At 45.4% G+C, this 21,321-nt stretch overlaps 1 protein-coding gene across 7 annotated transcripts in view; it reads right to left on the bottom strand.

Annotated features, from left to right (window-relative positions):
• Positions 1-21,321, bottom strand: part of PRDM1 (PR/SET domain 1) — a 102,260-nt gene that overhangs the window by 22,493 nt on the left and 58,446 nt on the right. For 3 of the 7 annotated variants that reach the window (XM_049818071.1, XM_049818067.1, XM_049818069.1), the window contains one exon: positions 890-1,138. In XM_049818071.1, the coding sequence (XP_049674028.1) occupies positions 890-1,072 (183 nt within the window). In that variant the 5' untranslated portion in view covers positions 1,073-1,138. Of the gene's footprint in view, positions 1-889; positions 1,680-2,693; positions 2,789-11,459; positions 11,634-18,457; positions 18,515-21,321 lie in introns of those variants that run through there. The other 4 variants (XM_049818070.1, XM_049818066.1, XM_049818068.1 and 1 more) reach the window with 4 other exon arrangements.

Here is a 21,321-nt window from a genome sequence, read left to right as displayed (position 1 = left end):
CACAAGTCTCAGCACAAGGAGAAATGAAGGGTTGTCCCTTGGTTATTACCCTGCCGAACATCACACCTAGCTATAATAGCTACTCTATATGAAGGAGTAAACACAAAACCAAATTGCTCATCCGGGCTCATTTCTTTCCAGCCCTTCTGAAACAACAACAAAGAATGTACCCACTCCAGGGACAAGGATAGGACAGACTCGCACGGCTAGCTACCAGTGAAGATACTGTCCCAGATAAACAAAAGTTAATTTAAGCTACGGCCACCCTTCTGTCAAGCTTGCTACAGTTCTACCATCACTTCCTTAACCGACATGCCGGAGTTTTTAAGAATTTAGGAAGTCAGGAATACAGCAAGCTCGCGAAAAGAATAAAGCAATTTCATAACCAAAGGGAAAACAAAAAGAAATAATTAAACACATTTCCAGGAATTTGTTGGGGTTTTTTTTTCCCCTCTACTTTTTTTAAAGCTATTTATTGGACAACCGAGGCACTTTAATCTCTGAGCCAGAGGCAATGAATGGTCCTGGCAAACAGCAGTCTAGAAATTGGCACAGAGAACTACCCCACAGTTTAAATATGCTTATTCAGATGCTGTTCAAATTGTGTGAAAATTTAACTGTTTGCGAATTGGTACAGAACCAGTTTCAGGGATAGGCTGGCTACGATTTCCAGTGAAAATATTACATGACAGATGACCAGCTCACAGTTTTTTAAAAGAGCTATTAGGGTCCCATCTTAAAAGCCAGGAGGCAGCATTTGTTGTTGTTGGGGTGTGTGTGTGTGTGTGTGTGTGTGTCAAAGAATGGAAGCCAGGGTGAGCACACACTTTCCAAAGCGCTGTGATTTGGCTTGCCTGACTCCAACCTTCCCCAGAGCGTTGCCGCTTACCTCTTTGCAGTTAGATGCGTATTTGAAAGTCAAGTTCCTTGGCAAGGAAGCCTCTGCCTGAGTTAAGGTGCCTCCATCGGCACTGGGATCCAACGGGTGATCGTTTACAATGTATGTGCACTTCTCTTCAAAATCGGCTTCCGTCCACAGAGTCATGTCAGCATCCTCCATGTCCATTTTCATTGTCCACTCTCTCCCTTTCACCAGATTCTTGAAACTCACAGCGTCCGAGCTACACTGTGTAGCAGCCTGGAAAATAAGAAAACAGCCTTTAATCCTCATTGTCCTTCAGTGTTGTGGTTTCCGTTGAGACAGCGTGACTAATACAGTAGTCTGTGACACTTTAAAAGCGTATGCAGGATAGTTGGTACAGTTGAGTAATAGCCAAAAAGGAGTGTAAACGAAGCTGCTCTGACTGAAGCAGCGCCTTAAAACGCCTGCCTCAGTAATAATGAGGAGGGAACAAAAACAAAGAGGAAAAAATCCCTAGGCTGACAACCGCTTTACCTTTTTCAGACCCTTTCCTTAATTCCTCAGAGAGAAAAAAAATATTCTATGCCGAAGAAAATGTGGGGTCATGGCCGTGAGACCATTTAGTTGCCTGTGGAAAAGCTGCCTCAGAAAAGTGTCACAAACAAGGAGAGGAAGAGGAAAGGAGCTGCTGTCTGCGTCTGAATGAAGCTAAAAATGGAAAGCGCATGTTGGAAGAGCGGAACCCAGCCTTGCCTCTTCCAAATGGGGAAGCCTGAACTTTCCCACCGGCTTTCAACACACAAACAACTTTCAAAACAACCTGCCCCCCCCGCCTCCTCCTGACGTCCCCTTATCCTTTGGCATGGAAGGCTGAGAAAGCCGACATCCTGCCAGCATCACTGCAGCGGCAGCAGCAGCAGCCCTTCACAAAGCACTGCAACACGTTCTCGGGGCCAAAAAAGAAAAGGCGCAGGGGAAAGAAAGAAAGAAATAATAATAAAAAAGTTTTCCTATCCCTTCTGATGTTGATGGTACGTCCAAGAGTTACTGTCTCAAAGCACTGGATAGGAGCCTCGCAGGACAATTCCACCAAGTCCTTCAGCCCCTCTATTCAGGGCAGAAGCACTGTTATCAAACCTATCCCCACACAGGTACTACTAGGTCAGGCTCTTCCCATAAGGTTCATTAGGGGCCAAAATCTGTGCCTACACCGGTAGATGGGATTGACGTTCAAGCCCGGCGTAAAATCCCTTCATTTTTCCATTTCGGATACGCAGCTACCGTGAAATTCACACCCCTCCTCCGGGAAAAGCGAAACGCGAAGACTGAAAGAGCACGATCCTCCGAGGAAGAGGTTAAGGGCTGACTGACTCCGGGTTAAGAGGAGACCCCCGGCGCCCCCCCCGGGACCGCCCCGCCCGCGCCGGGGGCGGGGGGGGGGGGGGGGGGGCACGGCCGGGCCGCCCGCAGCCGCCGGCAACCGCTCGGGGAGGCTGAGGCGGGGGGTCGCGGCGGGCAGCTCCCCCTCAGCCGCCTCGGGGCCAGCCCCCGCGCCCCGTCCCGTCCCGGCGGCAGTCGAGGCCGGCGGTGCGGCAGCTGCCGACTCCCGGTATTCGAAGGGGCAGAGGAGACTTCGCAGCGAAACTCGGGGCGGTGGCAGTTGCGCGGCGGAGCGAAAGGGTTAACGCCGATCAGAGGAGCGCTCCCGACCCGGGAGAGGCGACGAGGAGAACTTTTGCCGCGTCCTCCGGGCGCCGGGGCCGGCGAGAAAGACGGAGCCGGGGAGGTGGGTGAGGGGAGGGGTGCGGGGGGGGGTCATCGCGCCGCTTACCGGGGCAGAGTCCGCGCGCGTTTCCACAGCGAAGCCCACCGTCGTCGGCAAACTTGGCTCATCTCTACCGAGTAAACATTTCTCCTTCCTTCCAGCGGCTGGGTCCCCGGGAGACTGACTCACACCTCCAGCCGCCGCTCCCCTCCCGCTCCTCCCCCGCTGTCAGACAGGTGCTGCCGCGCGCCCTTGCTCTTGCCGCTGGGAAACGCTGGGGGGCCGCCTGCCACAGCCGCGCGCTCGCTCGGGCCGCCCGCCCGCCGCTCGCGCGCAGCCCGCCCGCCGCTCGCGCTCGCCCACCGGCCCGGCCCCTCCCTCCCTCCCTCTCCTCACAGAGCGGGAGGTGGGGCTCTACCTGCCGGTGTCTGCCCTGCGCCGAGCCCCCACGCCACCCACCGGGGGGGGGAGGGGGGGGAAGGGGGCTTTTTGGGTTTATTTTTTATTATGATTGTTAATTTTTTCCTCCCCTGTCGACCAAGATGGGACGGCCTCTGCGTAAGCGAGGGAGAGCCGCGGCGCTGCCCAGCCGCCTGGGTCTGGCGGGCGGGGGCAGGCACCTCCGCGCTTCAGGAGAAGTACGCGTGAGACAGCTTTTACTAGAAATCTGCCTTCCGTGCTATTTTAAGCCCCAGAGGTCTACACGTACCCACTTTCGTTCTCCCTCGATTTGACTAGATAGAACAGTATATAAATAACAATTAAAGTGACTCACGGGTCCCAGAAAATCGATTAAAACCCGATTTAAAGTGCTTACTCCCAAACCTTAACCGCTGTACCGCTTTACTTGATAGGACCAATATCGGGAGTTGCGGAGTTGTGATTTTATCCCTTGCCAGAGTCTCCTCCTAATCGGCGCTTGTAAAGGGAATAATCGGAAACACTCTTCTGTTTCCTCCTTCACATAAAATCTTCCCCTTCTCCCTAAGTAAGAGCAGGGAAGCTCACAAGAGCAGGGCAAGGCAGGCAGCGTTCCCTAACTCGATTCGCAGCGCGGTAAGAAAACGGGCGCTGATCTTGCGCTGGGCGACCATCCAGGAGCACACTGGTTGATGGAAGGAGGATTGTTGGTATAGCAATTAGCGGACCCTGCACCCCATTTTTTTTTTCTTCGGATCCAAGTCAGCATGCTGGCTGAAGGAAGGACATCCTGTGATGATGGCATACAATGTCCTGTTTGTTTATTATTAAGAGCATTCCTGCTTCTCATTACAAAACAACCAGATGCCTTACTTCCTTCAGTGGTCCTGTCTCTTCAGCGAGGCGTCCTCGGGCTCAGAGGAACAGTGATGCACAATTCCATTTATAGCCATCTACAGCCCAGCGCGAACGCTAGCTGCTTCACTGCGAAGCCACTCTACTACTTTTCCTTCTTCTCACACGTCTGCAAGCGTATTTCTCATCGCTTTCCCAGCACTTCACGTGGCAGCTAGTTTCACATTCTTATTCTAAACACACACACACAGTTATAGTTTGGGGTGATCTGGGTGTTACACAGTTCTTCACAGGAAAAAGGGAGGAAGAAAAAAAGCATGGTTTATGCAATTGGGTGCCTGTCTCTGACACACATCCCTTTCCCTTAACCTGCTCCTCCGCGCTCTGATAAAAAGATGTGTGGAAAGGATTACTTGCCATTTTCAGTCTGAGATGCTCAGAATAGTTTATCTCTGTAAAGACCTTCCGTATGCGCTAACACAGGAGGGCTTGTGGCAGCAGACATAAGTAGGGCAACTGCTTGCAAGTGAGTGTCCTGGCTTAACTTCCACCACAGCATAATTCCACACGAGAGGTGGCCCGAGCACCGGGCTGAAGGATATAAATGTAATTGGATATACCCAGTAAAACTGAGGCACATCCAAAATGAGGTCTAGGAAGGCTCTGAAGTAGGAAGAACCATTCATTAAAGGAGAGAAATCCGGCCTACTTGATTGGGTTAATTAAGTGATGCTGAGTCACACCGCATAGAACAGAAAAACAATGTAGTCATACTGAAGGTGATTATTTTACCGAAAAATAGTCTCACTCTGAGAGGCAGCTGTTTTAGAGCTTTTCACTTCCCTGTTAGCTTGAAAGTAAAAAAAAAAAAAAAAAAAAGAAAAGAAAAAAAAAGGTCAGGGGGAGGGGGAGACAAGAAAAAAGGGTTGATATGTTTCCTTCAGGGGCTGGTCGTCTTAATGTGAAGGAGACCAGAAGAAAAGCAAATCTGCCTTTCAAGGAACTGAGAATGCTTTTGGGCTGGAGAAGAAGAAGCAGCAGCAGCAGAGATTAGATTAGATCGGATCGGATGAGGTGAAATATTTGTCAGGACAACAGGAGGATGCCAATATCCCAGATCAGGGCAGCTCTCTCCCTGGAGCCTGGGGAGGCAAGTACAGCCTATGAAGCCTACAGACTTCAAATAACTTCGTGGCACACTCCGAGGCTATCCTGAAATTAGCTCCAGGTGTCTCAGTGAAGCTGAGCCCAGCACTACTGTAGCGCAGGAGAAGGGATTTCAGTGGTGTGCAGGTCTAGCCTAACGGTGCCTGATCTGGAATAAAACTAAGTTTATCAAGAAAGAAGAGACAGAAACAAATTGTTAAGAATGTGTACTAAAGTAAGAATCACAAAGGAAACTCTGCCATTAAAGAAATATATAGACTGACCTTCTGACCTTCCTCCTTAATAGAGAAACATAAAAAGATGCCCTGTTCAACCAGAAGTTTTCTGCTCTTTTATAGAAATCTTTCATACCAGTAGCCACTATTGTCTGGAATGTGCAATCTCAAAATGTTGTTCATTTCAAAAAGAACATTTTTAGTCATATTTTCATTTTTTCCTTCTCGCTCATAGAAAACCTCAATTACTGTATTAATCAGCATTTCTCAGGCAGCTCTCTCTGCAGCAGCTTTCAGCCTGGCAACAAATCATGAATGGCCCTAACAGCTCTGATCTCAGAAATCCCCATCCATTTCCTTTGATGCTATCGCCACTTCAGCTCAACAACAAGCCTGTGCAACTCGGCCTCAGCTGCCGCTGCCGCTGCTGCTGTTCTCCCTGTGCCTGCTGTAATTCTAAGGGGAAGAAGGAGGGAAGGGAGCTGGCTCTAATAGATGAAACTTCTTTAGAAAGTTGGAGGGGAGATAAAATGCACAAGAGATTAAAGCAGAGTCTCATTTTCACATCCTCCCCTTCCCCTTACCCAAACAAGGTCAGTGGCAGATTGACCACATCAAGAGTAACTACCAGACCCACCCCCATTTCCCACTTCCTGCATGTAGGCATCCTTGTGCTGGTAAACATTTGGGGACCAGTTGTGGTCATTACTCGGAGAAGGTACATGATGTAGTTGCACGACTGCACATCTTTTAAAAGCCAACTGAGAAATCAAACTCAAAGAAGAACTTGCTTTCAAGTTCTGCTGAGATACACTCCTGTTTTGGGGCCATGTTTCTGAAAACGTGGTTGCTGTCAGATTCAAGGGAAAGAGGGAGATCCAGCACGCTCTAGTGACTGTGCAACAGGAAAAGTTACAGCCGCCTTCTCACAGACTGGCCTGACCTTTGCAAAGCACAGCCTATAGGCTTCAGATACGATCTCAGAGGCTTTGTATGCCCTGGACGACTTCAGCATGGTATTGCCTATAAGGAGAGAAATTAAAATTGCACTTGAATCTACATGAAGGTTTTTGGAAGGGCATTTGGGGTGGTGTATGTTGTAGCCAGGAGGCTTTTGAATTAACACATGCAGCTTTCAGGGACTGCCTTTAATTACAGAGCACCCTGGTCACTGCCTCGTAGCACTTCCAAATGCCTTTACGTTTATTTTTGTCTCAGCTGTGCAATACCAAGAGCAGATCTTTTGGCTGCACTCTCAGCTACTGCCTAGTGCAAGCCTTAACATCTCTTTTGATTTCTGTTGTTTTATCCTCTCAAGAAATTTTCCTTAAAAAGAGAAAAAAGGAGTCAAACTAAAATACCATATCCCTTTTTGTTTCCAGCTAGGCCTTATTAAAATACTGCTCAGATGACTTATGAATAAGCCAAAACCAACCCTCCTCCAATGGAAAAAACATTCTTGCAGCACACAGAAGCAAGAACTAAGCTTCAGCCGTTTCCTCTTGTTGAGGCTTGAGTTTGAGAAGGAGCCGAGGCTGTGTGGGTCTGCTATCAGGAGGGCAAGAAGTCACTGTGAGAAGTTAGGCTTCTCTTCGCTGTGAAAGCAGCTGAGCAGCAAAGGCGAAACAGGCTGAAGCCACTCGCTCTTGTTTCCCAGGAAGCAAGCTGGGGTGAAGGTATTGAGAAAGCAGCAGCAGCAGCAGAGGCTTTGTCACTACACTTCTTTTCATTGTGGGAAAAGGCAGCAGACTTCAGGGTCTGGACTAAACGTACAGAGTCATCTCCTCCTCTCTTATGAGAAGGGAAGTGCCTCACAGTGAAGACCACAGCTGTTCCCCCCTTGGCTACCATCAGCCTTCCCATCACACTTTTGAGCGATGGTGGTCTTGGGAAAGGTTGGGATGATAGCCAGGAGCCCATACAACAGCGCTTGTATTGTCTTTGCATGTTTCTGCCAACCCAAGTTTATACCGGACAAGAAAACCTGAGCACAAAAATCAGCCTGCCACATCTCAAACACAGACTTTTGCATATTCTGACCATAGCAACTGAGTCTGAGGAAAAATGAACGAAAACCAGGCCAACCCATTCCAACCTTACTGGTGACAGAGGACTGACAAAAGGGTGTTCTTTGGGAAATCTTCCTTTAAAATAGGCTGATTTGCAGATTGTTATGGAGGAGGGATGGGACGGTATACATATGTTAGAAGGCTGACTCCTGTTAATATTTCAAAGACATCGGCCCCACAACAAGCTCACAACAATCTGAAATAATGAAGCCACCTCAGAATTAATTGCATTAATTCAACTTTCATGTCTCTTCCCAACTTGGCAGTCATGACACTTTTTTGGGGTATTCTCTCCTCAGCCTGCCTGGTTAAGTCACAGTGATATGAACCATGGTGGAACTTCGGACTCTGTTCCTGTACAATTCAGTTTTCATTTCAGATACTCTCCAGGCCACCCAATCTCGTGGAGCTGATGAACACAGCAGAAGGAGGATGAGACCCATGGGTGGAACCACGCCACTTTTCTCAAAGAACTGGCCACAGAGTGCATTTCAAAACAGATTAACAAAAACAACAGCTACACACCATGACAAAGCGCATATGGTGGAAACGAAAATATTTACCCACAGATTATCACAGATGCAGCAATGCACTACCGTGCATCTAGGACCACAGGATTCGAAACAGTGACTGTATGTTTAGAGCTGATTAGGCAATCTGGCAGGGGAGGGCCGAAGGACCACTTTTTAAGCTTCTAAGAGTAGAGTTGTCATTTCTCCACCTTTCCTACTCCAGGGTGGTGAAATAACAGTCTTTTCATACCTGTGTGTTGGCTGGGGGAGGGAAGAATTCCTCTGCTATTAAACACAACTTCTCATTAAATAGTTGACACCTTATCCTTCTTTAAATGTTGTAATGTTTACTTTGCAAAACCCAGGAAAGCTTTTAAAATAAAGATAGTTGAGAGATTCTTAAGCCGGGTGTCCTTCCTTATCTGCTCTTTATCAACCAGCTATTGTTTCTGGAGGAGCTCGTTGGGGAAGGTGGAGCAAAGGGGGTTAATGTTCAATAGGTATCTATCAGTTCCCCTGAAGGAATAGCGCTGCTGACAGAATGGCAACACTGGGCTCTCAGCTACTTCCTGCAGAATGTGACAAACCAGAGAAAAAAAACGAGGGCTGCAGCTACTACTTTTTTTTTTTTTTCCTCCTTTTTTTTTCTCCCTCTCCCAAAACAACTAGTTTTAAGAAAGACATTGTCCTTAGGAGAGATAATCCCACAATAGAGAGTCCATTAGAGGTATTAAAGCATTGGCAGCGCCTGATCTACAAGAAGGGCTCTGTCCTGACAATAGACAATTAAAGCTGATAAATCTGCACTACTTGTTGCCGTTCTAATTCCTCGTAATTGTATGCTACTTGTCCCTGCCTCCTGCGTCCAGGGATGAAGCATGCTTCTTTAATCTCCAGAGTACCTGACCTAGTTCCTATATGGTCTTTTCAGGACCTGTTTTCTTCCCATCTGGACTTCTTCCCTCCTACTCTCCTTTCCTGCTTCCCTCCCCTAAGCATTAAGAAGAGGTTACGATAGAGGGCACGGAAAACACCAGAGCACAGCACCCGGATCAATAATTCTGGAGCCCCAGACAATGCACTAATCTGCAATAACAGCTAATCATGGTCAATTTGGCACACCAGTGATTAAACTGTACTTTTCATTAGGCTCAACAAGTAGAGCAGACGCACGCTGACAATTCACATTGCCCTATCAGTAAGAGCTGCCAAACTCGTGTGCACTTCTGCATTTGTAGCTGCTGCATCACCAGTCTTGCCAGACTAGGTGCTTTGTGGGGGCTTGTCTTTTTTCTTTTGACATTTTACAGACTGGGACTCTTAGTTGTGTTTTCTGTAAAAAGCAAGCCCCTGCCTCACTTTACTACCATGAGTTCTCCTAGTTAAAGGGCTCAGTGGGTGAAATTGTGATGTGCTGTGCAGGACACTGAAAAACAATCATTGCAATTACATGTTCCTGGTGCTGACAATATTCTTGGTTTTATTTTACATCTCAAAAGATATTTGGTGTTTTTCCTCAAATTTCTTTTTTTTTTTTTTTTTTTAAGAAAACTTGGAAGCCTGGTGACAGAGCAGAAGCATGAAAATGCGCATCACAGGACTTAAAAGATGGAAAACAAGTAAAAATTACCTTTTATCTGTATTTTTCAAACTGAACTGTTCAGCCAACCTCACAAAACATCTGGAGACTGAAGAATGATTTGGGTTTTCTTTTTTCACCCCTGAACTTGTGAACAAGCCGCTGCTTTGTCCACCTTAGAAATCTACACGGTTATTAACCCCTTCATGCCATTTTGATAGTGACCTTCCCATCACCCTCATAGAACAATTTCTTCCGACAAGAATTTCTTCTGGTTACAATCGCACCTAGCGGACCCGTTTTGCAAACTGCCCTGAAAGCCTCACCCAAGAGTTTACCACAATCTTTCTCTAAAGCACAGCACCAAATTCCAGGACTCCTAGAGACCGACCCCACACACTCAGGGTCTCCTTCTGTTTAACTTTAGCTTATCATCCTTGTATTAACTTGAATAAATGTTAAAACTGCACTCCAGGTTACTCTTAAAAAAAAAAAAAAAAAGGAAAAAAAAACAGCGTGGAAGATGTCAGACAAATGCAGGAAATGTCTATTCTACTATTAATATTAATGAATCCCTAATGCATTTGCAACCCACTTGAGGTAAGTCAGTAGAGTTCTTCTCCTGACAGCTATTCCTCATCAAACTACCACTGCTAAAGATGTTGATGCTTTCCCTTTTGCTTTGTAATCTTTAAACCAACTTTAAATCACACCAGAGCCTACCACAATATAATGTATTTTATGCTAAGTGAACACAAAGCCCTGGAGACAGAGGTTTAAAACAGCGCACATGTCCGCTCAATTTATCATTTTAAGATAGGAAGCTGCCGCAACAAACAAAACACCTCCTTGAAAGTGGGACAGCAGCAGATTGCAGTGCAGAAAGCTCTGGGATCTTTTGTTTTCCTGGAGAGCAACAACGGGGCTTTGCAGAGAAACACAACAGCCTCCCCTTGCTGAAATCTACATCAGTTCATATAGGAAAGCCTGCCAACTGCTAGTTAGATGGTAACAAAATATTGCAGATAATTCACTTTTCACGATAAAGCAGAAACAAGCAGGCATGCAGCACCCAGCAGGGGCTCAACTGATAAAACGGTGTCAAACTCAAACCATTTGTCAATTGGGAGGGAAGAGAGCAAGCTGAAAGATGGACTCAGGAAGTAGATTTATCTAGTGCGACACATTAACTAGTATAAATACTAAGGAAAAAGTAAACACATTTACCCAGCAGTATCTCCAGCCAGCAAAGAAAAGGCTTCTGAGCCTCAGACCCATGCTGGCCATCTAACTCGGCTGTCAGCTACAACAGCAGTAGCATTTTTCTTCTTGTGCAGGATTGCAATGCCATTTAATTCATGGCACTAAAAGGTCTTATTAAAAGCGTACATTATAATTAACCAAAACAAAAGCGTGACTCCTCTGCTGTTCTAGACTCCTCCCTCCACCCAATAGCCAAAACAATAAAACCACCTTGGCAGCAAACAAGTCAGGTAACATACCCCGGAGAAGAGCACAGATTTGTTATATAATCATTTACTTTGCGTCTGGCTTGCTCAAAACTGCCATATCAGAAACTTCTGTCCCGGAGACTCCGGAGGCAACGGAGGGGGCTGACAATGCAGGTCAGGCACAGTAAGTCGCCAGCAGCGTAATGTGGGGCACACAAACAAACTGGAATAACGCAGGGCAGAACGGCTCTTTGGATGTATGCTTTCCATTGGAAAGTCTAAACAAATAACACAGTTCATGGGCAGCACATCTCTGCTGCAAACAGCGGGAAGAAGGAGAACGGTTCAAAGAGATTTAGGATACCAACCCACAGCCACATACACACACCTTGTGCTGGCAACCCGTAGTATCAAAGGATGGCACGTCACATCAGCAAACCATTCTAACACTCAATCTAACACAAATTAACAGCAAAGTAAGTAACCTGCATCATGCCCCCCCAAAAAAGAAAAAGGAGTTAATTCATAAAGCAAAATGCAGCACAGTTCTTTGTTCAGCTGTACCTTCATGTGTCCACACAGCACAGGTCCCCCACCTCCAGCTCATGCATCTCAGGATTTTAGTCCATATGGAAAGTCTGTCACTCACTCTCACACCCTTACACACACACACGCATGCTCGCACACACGCACACCACACCCGCACTCTCGCTCCCCAACACGCACTGCTGGAAGCGCTCCGAGGATTTTAGAATTTCCTCTTGCTAGCAGATTCCTCCCTCCCCTCGCATCCACTCCACCCCGTTCTGTAATTAGGCTTAACAAGAGCAATTAACAAAACAAACTCCTCTCCGCCTGGTGGCCTGATAATTCTGATTGTCATAATGTATTAAGATGTGTAAGCCAGTTTAAAATAAAGGTAAATTACAACATTGCACAAGAGCCATTTTGCACCTATTTTTACTGCTTTTGTCATAGGGATAATGAACATTCAGCCACACCTTCAATTTAAAACACAAAAATGAAAACTCACGTCTGAACAGCAGAACTCAAAATCGTCGCTTTTGGACCAACGAGATATTTTTTTTTCGCTCGTTCATTAAAGGGCAGCTCCCTCCTCCTATGCACAGCAAACTCCACAGAAACGTATTTTTCATTTTGGAATTACTTTGTGACCCTAAAAAAATCTATCTAAAATCAAGTTTAAACGCATCTTCTGGCTTTACAGACATCCATGAATACATGGACTGTAATTGTTCCTTTTGCCCTGCCTAGTGTGTCTAATGGCATGACATGGGAGACAAAAGCCTCAAAAAATTTTTGGATGGTTTGCCCACCCACTTTCAGATCACTTTCCTTCAGCAATCAAATCAAAGAAATTTAGTGTCAGAATCATCAAATCAAAAAACAACAATTGCAAACTAACTGATTTCTGCTGGTCAGTGGAGAAGCTTTGATGTTCTTTGATTTCAGAGAGCTATGGGTCCATCCCACACAGAAAATTTACACAAAGCTTAAATTCACTTGAAAAAGATATCTAGTTCTTCTTCTGCTTACACACTCTGGGACTGTGTAATTAAAACTGTCAACATAAAACTAGTAAACATATTAAAAACATAAGCACACAGAAAATTCATGAGCAGAAGGGAAGACCCCAAAATAAAACCAGTTTGGTACGTGACATGGATTCAGGTTCATATGAACTGAAAAAAACATTCTGCTCCTTCAGATATGTATAGCCTGATTCACAATACCATCTGCCAACTAACCACAAACAATTAAAAAAAAAAGAAGAAAAAAGAAAGGCTGGTGTTGCTAGTGTATGGTTGGAATCCTGCAGTTTCTGATAAGCTACATACATTTTCCTAAGTCAATGATTTCATCTCTGCTGGGTGTCAACATTTGCACAAGAATAATTTTGGGGGTCAGAAAGACATCAGCATATGAGATTTCAAAAGGTTTCATAAGAGCACAGATTGCTCAAACACAGGGAAAGGAGGGTTTCGGCTTCCAGAAGTTCACTCTTCTGCTTCTTCATTCCTCCTTCCCTGAAGCTGAGTCAAAGTTCTGTAAAAACCTACAGTGAACCATCAGATTTGCAAGACAACAGCCTCACATAAAAAGCCACGCTTTGCAGCGAGACAAACACTCCAAAATGAGAGTAATTGGAGACTATTATGGTGCAAAATCAGGCACTCTTTCGCATGGTAGGAGATGCCAGATGTAGAATTGCATACAGAAACTCAGTTCTGCACTCTTGGCATAGGATGCACCATCTTTTCTTCCACCAGATCTCTTCTCTATTCAGTGTTTAGAAGGAAGAGTGCTGACTAAAAAAGTCATTTTCCCAGATTTTTTTTCTCTCCTCTTTCTCCTTGAAAGGCCCAGTGCCTTACTTTTACGACAGACCATTCAAATGGAAGACAAACCAATTTTGTCTTGTATTTTTCCACTTTGCTCATCACAACAGCAGCACTTGAATGCCTCACAAATATCAAATAATGACTAATCTGATTTTCACAATACCTCCCCCGTATGCTCATGAAGGTATTACTGCTATTCTCGCTCTGCAGAAGGGGTATGGAGACACAATGACATTAACATCAAAAGCGTACGTTAATTTGGGGATGCAGAGCAGCTGATTTACTCACCATGTCGTATTACTTTCTATGTTCAAAGCATTTATCTTCCTGGCATCTGTGATGGCTCTGTATTTTGCAGAGCTTCACACTGGGCACCCAAGAAGATGTCAAAATTAATGACCACCTGCAAAAGGCTTTGCTGAGGTGAACTGGCATGAGTCTTATTCAGAATCACAGGCAGAAATAATACCTGGCTCCTCAGAGCGGAGCTCACCTACCCTGAGAAGAGCAACACTTCTTCCTATGGCGGCTGTTTTACTTCCTTACACTGCAGCGAATGAGATGGGGAGAAGAGGTGTCTTTAAAGATAATATTTTATTACACCATCCCAATTCATCTCCCCTAGCAAGCTTGTCTGATGCCTGAATGAGGCAAGTAACCAGCATAAAAAACAGTAATTAAATGAGTAATTAAAGACTGTATCATAATGCATAAGGGGATCAAATTGGGGTTAGGCAAACAACCTAAACTCTGGAGAACTTGAGTTTGCAATTTCAGTAATGTATTTCAAGAGTTTTTGTGCTGATTTTTGAAACTGCCAATAGCAAAACCAGAGATCCCAAGACATGGCATCACACTGATGCCCACACGGATCATCAGCAGAGCTGGGATATTCTGATCTGCCACGGGCAGACCTCTGCAGGGAAGCTAGCAGACCTGGCTGAGAGCAACTAGACGGTTGGTTTTGGCAAGATCAGCACAAGCACTGGACGGGATAGGAGGGACACCTCTGCTGGTGGATTTCCCCAGGTGACGTGCTGGAAGCAGAGGCATGACTGCTTTCAGGCGTCTCGGTTTCACACCGGGTTTGGTGTGGAGTTTGTTCCTCCTCTCCTCCTGTCTCAGCCCATCTTCCAGACCTCGTCTCAGACTTCTGACTGGTTTCCTTGCCCAGCAAGTCCTCACCTCGCTCCTCCTGACCCCTCTTGTAGTTTCCCTTTCCAGTCACTCCCATTTTCCACTCCCACACCCAGGCTCCACGTGCCAAGTCTTCTCATCAAGCTGGTTTCAGTCCCTCCTGGTTCCGCATCTGCACTGCGCTTCCTTCCCCTCCTGACTGAAGCAAACATGGCGCACGCTCTCCATCCCCGCGTGCCCCTTCCCGCCGACCAGCCCGCCCGGCCTCCACGGCCCGAAGAGCAGCCTGGTGTGGCCAAGTCTCCGGGCATCTCCCGGTGCTCCTCTGCAGGCACGTAGCGGTGAGCTCAGTCCACGCGTTGAGCAGACATGGTGTCGAGCCAACTGGAAGTCCTGTGACTATGTTCGTATGGCACTGAGCCCGAGCTAATAAGCCCTGGTGAGAAGCCGGATATATTAGCTTGGGCTTAGCACTGTGCTAATGCAGTCAGGCAGCTTTTGGATCAGAGCTGGCTTACATCCCACCCGCTTTTAACACCGAGCTTGCTCGTCTTCGTCTACAATAACCCATAAAGATAAATCCCTCGGTCTTGTACCAACCTTACTCTCAGTTTCCCTCCTCCCTGACACTGCTGACCTCCAGGCACGGTCCGTCTCTCCGCCTTCATAATCCCCTCCAGGTTCAGCTCTTGTCCACAGGCTTTTGAAAACAGCTCCTTTTGACGACTCTGGCCTCAGGACGGTTTGCAGTAAAGCATGCACCGAACACGCGCTCTTCTGCTCTCAGTTCAGGCGCTCAGTTGTAGACCCAACAGCGTCCACCCACTGAAGCAAGCCGTGATGCCCTCCTACAGCTCCGGGGGGGCTGCCCTGCCAGTCGTCTAGGTTGGCTTCTAGCTCAAAAGCAATTCTCCTGGGCGTGGGGGTCAGGGATGGAGGTGGGGACAGGACTGGTGCGTGTCCTGGTCTTGTTCTGACAGAGACCCGTCATAAACGAAGCACATGTGCAGATCCAGGAACCTGGAAGTGCTCCCGGCAGACGGACGGTGTTTGAGCATCCCCGACAAGAATGGCCACCACCCTGCCCCGCCACATACGCTGTCCCTCCTCAGGCCGCTCAACCTGTCGTTCAAACTTCTGCTCCAAAAAATGGGGACTGTCATGGTGGAGATTGCGTTTCAAAAGAAAAGTCATCACACTCTTAATGTTAGCAACACAATTTTTGACATAGCCAAGTTCTTGGAAACAGCAGAATAGATTTGGGGGAAAAAATATAGCCTGAGGAAAGTAAAACATAAGAAACACTGAGCCACACGTTTAGAATTTGGTAGATTTATGAGCACCTAAATGTGGGATCTCCTAATGCAAATAGTCTGCCTGTCTGAACAACAGGTGATGCTTCCAGCCCTGCTTACATACTAGAGATCAGTTTCCAGAGATTAATTTTAGGGGGATGTTATTGAACGTTCTCCTTTGTATGAGACTGAAAATATTACCATCACACACAAATCATGTGCATAGATTTAAACCCTATTTCCTTAGCCAGCTATTCCTCTTTCAGTGGCTCAGGCCAATGCGTTAGAATTGTATTAATTATACAACATGGCAAGGTTTGATAAAGACAGAGAGGATGCTCCTGTTCCAACAAGTTTACATAAAGTGCTCCTTTTCATATACTAAATCCTAAAGGGCAATGGAGATAACAACAATGCTGATGCTATTTTTCATCACTGTTAAGATTCATAAAATAAACAAGTGACAATCTAATTGCAGTAGTTTGCTCTAATAACACCAGATCCTTAAGTGACTAATCTCATCACCAAAAAAATAATTAAAAGAAAATTTTTTTTTTGAAAGATTGATTTGCACCAGTCTGTCCCGGCATACCCCTCATCTAAAATTATTGGCACTACGTGCACACAAATCAGGCAACAGGGAGTAAGGGAAGCTTGCAATCAGATCTAATGTCTTCCCTTCCTCTCAGCCCCCAGTACAGGACAGCCACTTCCTTTCTACAAACACTTTGCTCAGATCTGTACACAAGACAGGCCACATCTTCCGGGGAGGCTCAAAGTCTTTGCAGACGCACAGTTGCCTTCAAAGCATCACTGGAAATCTGTGTGGGAAGACTCTAAAATATTAAAACCATCCTATACTCTTTTCTTCTAACCAACAACAACCCCCCTCTAAACTTATCTATCGCTCCTCTGTTCAGTTTATTCTGGGCTGCAGAATAAACTTTCTGACTACTGAAAAAGATGCACAAATACATAAGCTGCACCACACGTGGGAAGGAAAACAATAGAGAAAATCTGTATGTTCTTTCCAGAAAGACAGTTCTCTTCCAGAAAATTAAAATTATGCAAAAGCTTTTCCTCTATTACCAAAAGCAGGCATAAAGAAGGCTGGTGTGAAAATACTGTGCTTCAAAATGTAGCTTATCTGTCTTAAACCCGAACTGACTTACCTTTTGGATCAACACCCCATTACCATCTTGCTTGCTTTTCCTCTCCCAAAGCTCACCGCTTGTCCTCTAGCGGATTCACAAGTTATTTAAGCCATGATCTTCAGTCTTAAGAAATCCCCAGCTGAAAGTTTGCTACGGCGCTCGTAACCACAGCCCAGCAGCAAGCAGGACGCGACACTGCTCTTCCTCGCGCAGCACGCAGGCGGCCAGCCCGTGCTTGCTGACTACAGATGAGAGATTGTCATGTTTTCTCAGTTTCCCCATTTCTAACCCGAGAGCTACCTTGTGCAGCAGGATGACTTTCAGAAGACACATCCTTTGTAACCTCTCCTTGCTGCCAGATGTCCTCTGCAGCCAGTTCATAGCTTTTGCTTTGTATTTCACAATAGCTTAACAATTTTGGTAAAAATTCACAGATGACTACTACTACTACTACTACTACTACTACTACTACTACTGAAAAAAGTTATGTATTATTCTTAAAGAAGGTGGAGAGGCCAGAAGATCTGATCTCAGTTAAATCCTCTGAATTTCTCTCATTCCGCATTTCTTTCTGACTGTCAAAGCCAAGCTTTTGCCAGTCCTGTGTATAGATAACTAGATTCCTTTGAAAAATATGGTCAAGCTGACAAGGTGTGGGGCAGTAAGACTGAGATGCTATTTCCTTGAAATACCTGGCATGTTTGCAGTGTGCTAGGACACCAGAAGAGCATAAATTACCACAAGTCACTGCACAGAGAGAAGAGTGCCCTAACAGACCTTCGGAGGCTCATGATCAGTTTCTGAGGATGGATGCTGTAACCCCACAGATAACAGCGAGGGTAGGTAAATTGGTTTAAGTCTAGTGAGGATCTAAAGACAAAGAGGTACCAGAAATTCAGTGTGTGTGCAGACAAGACACATGGAAATATTTTTTCTGATCAATTTACATAAAAACTAAATTTGACTTTTCAATATACAGTAAACATGATTTTGCAAATCACCATGTCGAAGAAATCTAAACAAAATCCATCTGCATGCTTATAAACATGTAAAAGTGTTTAAGGGACACAATATGTTAAAAAAAATCAACAATAATGGCTAGACCATGCTTCCAATTATATTCTTTCTTCAATTAGTCTTGAAGAAACTAACACCTCTATTAATCATTTCAATTAACTCCACGCACCACATGACATCCGCACCAGCAGCCCATATGTTGCGTTCCAATCACCCAAATATTAAAGCCTTTTTAATTGATTGATCTAAAGAACATTCAACAGGCTCAAGGTGGCAGCCAGCCAGGAAATCCCAAAAGAAGATGACAAAAAGGTGGGGGTGCTAAACCAGCTTCCCAATTTGTTTTTCCTCTTCCTCCAGGGTTCACTAAGTTAATCCAATCACAGCCCATAAAGCCCCTTTTTAATAAAATAAATAAATAGATAAGAGAACACACATGTTGGCTTTCCCCCAGAGAAGCCCCCTCCACTAAAGCCGGAGAGCCATCCTGTTAAGAAAGTGCCGCATACGAGGGTGCATTTTTTATCCAGCAGAAATATTTAGCTTGGCCACCCGCCAGGGAATGCTGAAAGAATAGACTGAATTAGGGGATTTACCTTCCACGTGTTTGGCACGCGTCATTAGAGGCTCTGAAGAGCTTGACTCTTTCGCTCTCTCACTCTCTGTTTTTTCTTCCCCCCCCCCCCCCCCCCGAGCTTTGATGCAGAGAATAAAGTATGAGCTATAAGAGCAGTTCATGTGTTGCATTTCTAAGTGTTGGCACGGTGGCTTTTGTTCTGTTGAAGAAAACTGATGTCCAGTTTCTGAAGGTAATTTTTTTTTTTCTTTAAATTCCAGTCACGTATGGGGTGATATGTTTCAAAAGCATTCACTTTAATGCAGAAAAAAAGCATGCTATTTTTCTTCCTCTTTTCCTAAAAAAAAAAAAAAAGTTTTTGAAGTTTTCTGTAGACAGATTTAAACTTGGAGAAAGTGGCTTAAAAGTAAATTCCTTAAGTGAAACTCCAACCACAGAGTATTTTAGGAGCTTATTTGAAAGGTTAGTTTTGTAACAATAATCGTTAATTGCTCTGTCATTTGACTTTTATATGCTGTCATGTGGACTTATGGTATTTTAAAAAACACTTCTTTACATAAGTACTTTTGTCCTGCAAATACCTCTTAAGATCTATAACCAGAACACCTTAGTTGAGATGGTTGGTCCATACCTCAAGTAACCCATGCACCTTCCCAGAGTTTCTAATTTGTGAAGGGAAAGACAATATTGTAAGTTAGCCTCTGCCCCCCTTAACTTACAGAGGGGAAAAAAAAATCCAAGGGAAAAAAAACCCCAACAACAAAACAGTTTCCAGCTGAGTAAAAACATGGAGGTCCTTAAAACAACAGTAAATGCAAATGTCCGCGGCTGGCACACATGCCAACCCTGTTTACAGGGCAGAGTTTTGCAGAACAACTCCCAGTGCCGCTAACACCCATCCACTGAACTGGTGTGAGCACCGGGAGAGCCCTGCTGCAGCTGCCTCTGCCGTACTGTCCCGTCACAGTATAAGATAAATATAGGCCCGATTCATACACGGGTTTTGTCGTTATTGATTCAAGCAAATCCGTTTGTTAACATGCTTACTCAAAGCAAGGTCCAAGCAGAGTTTCTGAACTGATGCTGGCTGTATCTATATCCTGTCTTCGCTTGCAAATAAATCTGGGTCTGACTTTGGTTCGGCTAAACTCATGTCACCAGATGACAGCACGTGATTTTTCATCTCTCCTTCAGTAAAACTAGTTCATTGTGCCTTGCATATCAGGAGATCCTGGGGGCTACAGAAAAGCAACTGAAGGGATGGCTACTGGCTGAAATACAACTGCAAATACAAGAAATTAGCTCCAATGTTGGAAGGATGCTGAGGCCCATCTCCTTGCTGAACGTAAAACACATCAGCTGTAGGGACCTCCTCATAGCTGAAGGGCAGGCCCATAGTTTATCACTTCTTAAATAAATCATTCATAATTCATAGCCAGGTTGAAAACCACACAAATAATGAGCTCTCAGTATTACTCAGCGGAAAGTGAGAACGGGAGTTTTCCACCCAAACCCGTAAAAGCCGACAAGCTCAGACATGTTTTTGTGATCTCTTTCCCGGACCCCACGTTTTTAATTCAATTTAAAGAAAGCTAGGCAGCCACTTCCCCCCTGGCTTTTAGGTAAAGATGTTAACATCCGTGCTAATAATACAACCACCCCTTCTTTCATCAAAGGCTTCAGCAATCGCAGAGGCTTTCTTTTCATCACAAGGAAAAACTGCAAAAATAAAGCCGCCTAGTTCTGCTGCTAACAGGGCAGGTTTGGCTCTAAACACTGCACGGATGCCAGCCGGTGGTTGAAGCACTGCTTTATGCTTCTAGGAGAGCATCTTTGCTGCTAATTGAATCTCCAAACGACTGGCCGTGCAGCACTTGACTACTGCACGCCAGTAGCAGTAGGAACTGCAACAGATAATTCCCCACTGGTTGTTTCCACTTTATCAGAAAATGGAGTAAGTGTTCTGGACTGACAGTCCCAAATGGGATAATTCCTCTGCAGAAAGACCGCAGCTTTAATAGAAAATAATTGGGAATTGAGGTGCGGGTGCTGCAGGCTTGCATTTCACGACGAAGCACCACGGGGCAGCACGTGCTTTTCCGTGCAAACCTGTAAGCGAAGGCGTTCGGTGTTCCCCGCTCCCCCGGACAGGGCTGCCTTCCTGCAAAACGCCTGCCGCCAACACAAAAGGTGCTTTTCTGGCCTCAGTCATGTACAGTCACAGGAATATGCAGGTGTCCGCGCCTGTGACTGGCGACTGCCCGCCTGCTTTGCCTCTTCAGTGGTTGCAGTGAGGACAAGCGTATTTCAGTATTGTGACTGATATTTTGAAACTTAGGTCAAATAACAGAGAGCATTGGCCTGACAATACCAGTTCAGTGGCAAATTGCTTGATGTATTTGTCTTCACTGCAACAAACTTGTGTTTAAACACAGTCTGCTATGCTTATCATATTTACAGATTAAAAATATGACCCTTACAAGTGAAATAAAAGAGCTCTTCCCCCCCCTACATCTCCTCCCTCTGTGTTCTTAATTAAAACCACGAACCAACACATGTATCCACTCTTCTTTCTGTAATAGTTCGGGATTCCACTTTCAAATACTATACAGATAAAATGAACCTTTATGTGTTAGCAATTCGCAATGCAGTAAATTCTCCTTTCCAAACCTGCCGTCTTCATTAAAATCTTATTTGCTTGGTAATCTCCTTTGATCGCTAAAGTTATAAGAAGCCCCCTCCTCTTCTTCTGATACTATCAGTGTAGCTTTTGACCAGAGAGCGTGATGAATTAAATGTATGACAGATATGACAGGTGAGGAGTGCTTGGAGGGGGCTTAAACAGCAGGGATAAGACAAAGCCCCCATTTAAGAACAAAACCC

The sequence above is a fragment of the Accipiter gentilis genome, chromosome 15 (genome assembly GCF_929443795.1).
Source record: "Accipiter gentilis chromosome 15, bAccGen1.1, whole genome shotgun sequence".
Classification (NCBI taxonomy): Eukaryota; Metazoa; Chordata; class Aves; order Accipitriformes; family Accipitridae; genus Astur; species Astur gentilis.
This window is presented reverse-complemented; position numbering and strand designations above follow the sequence as displayed.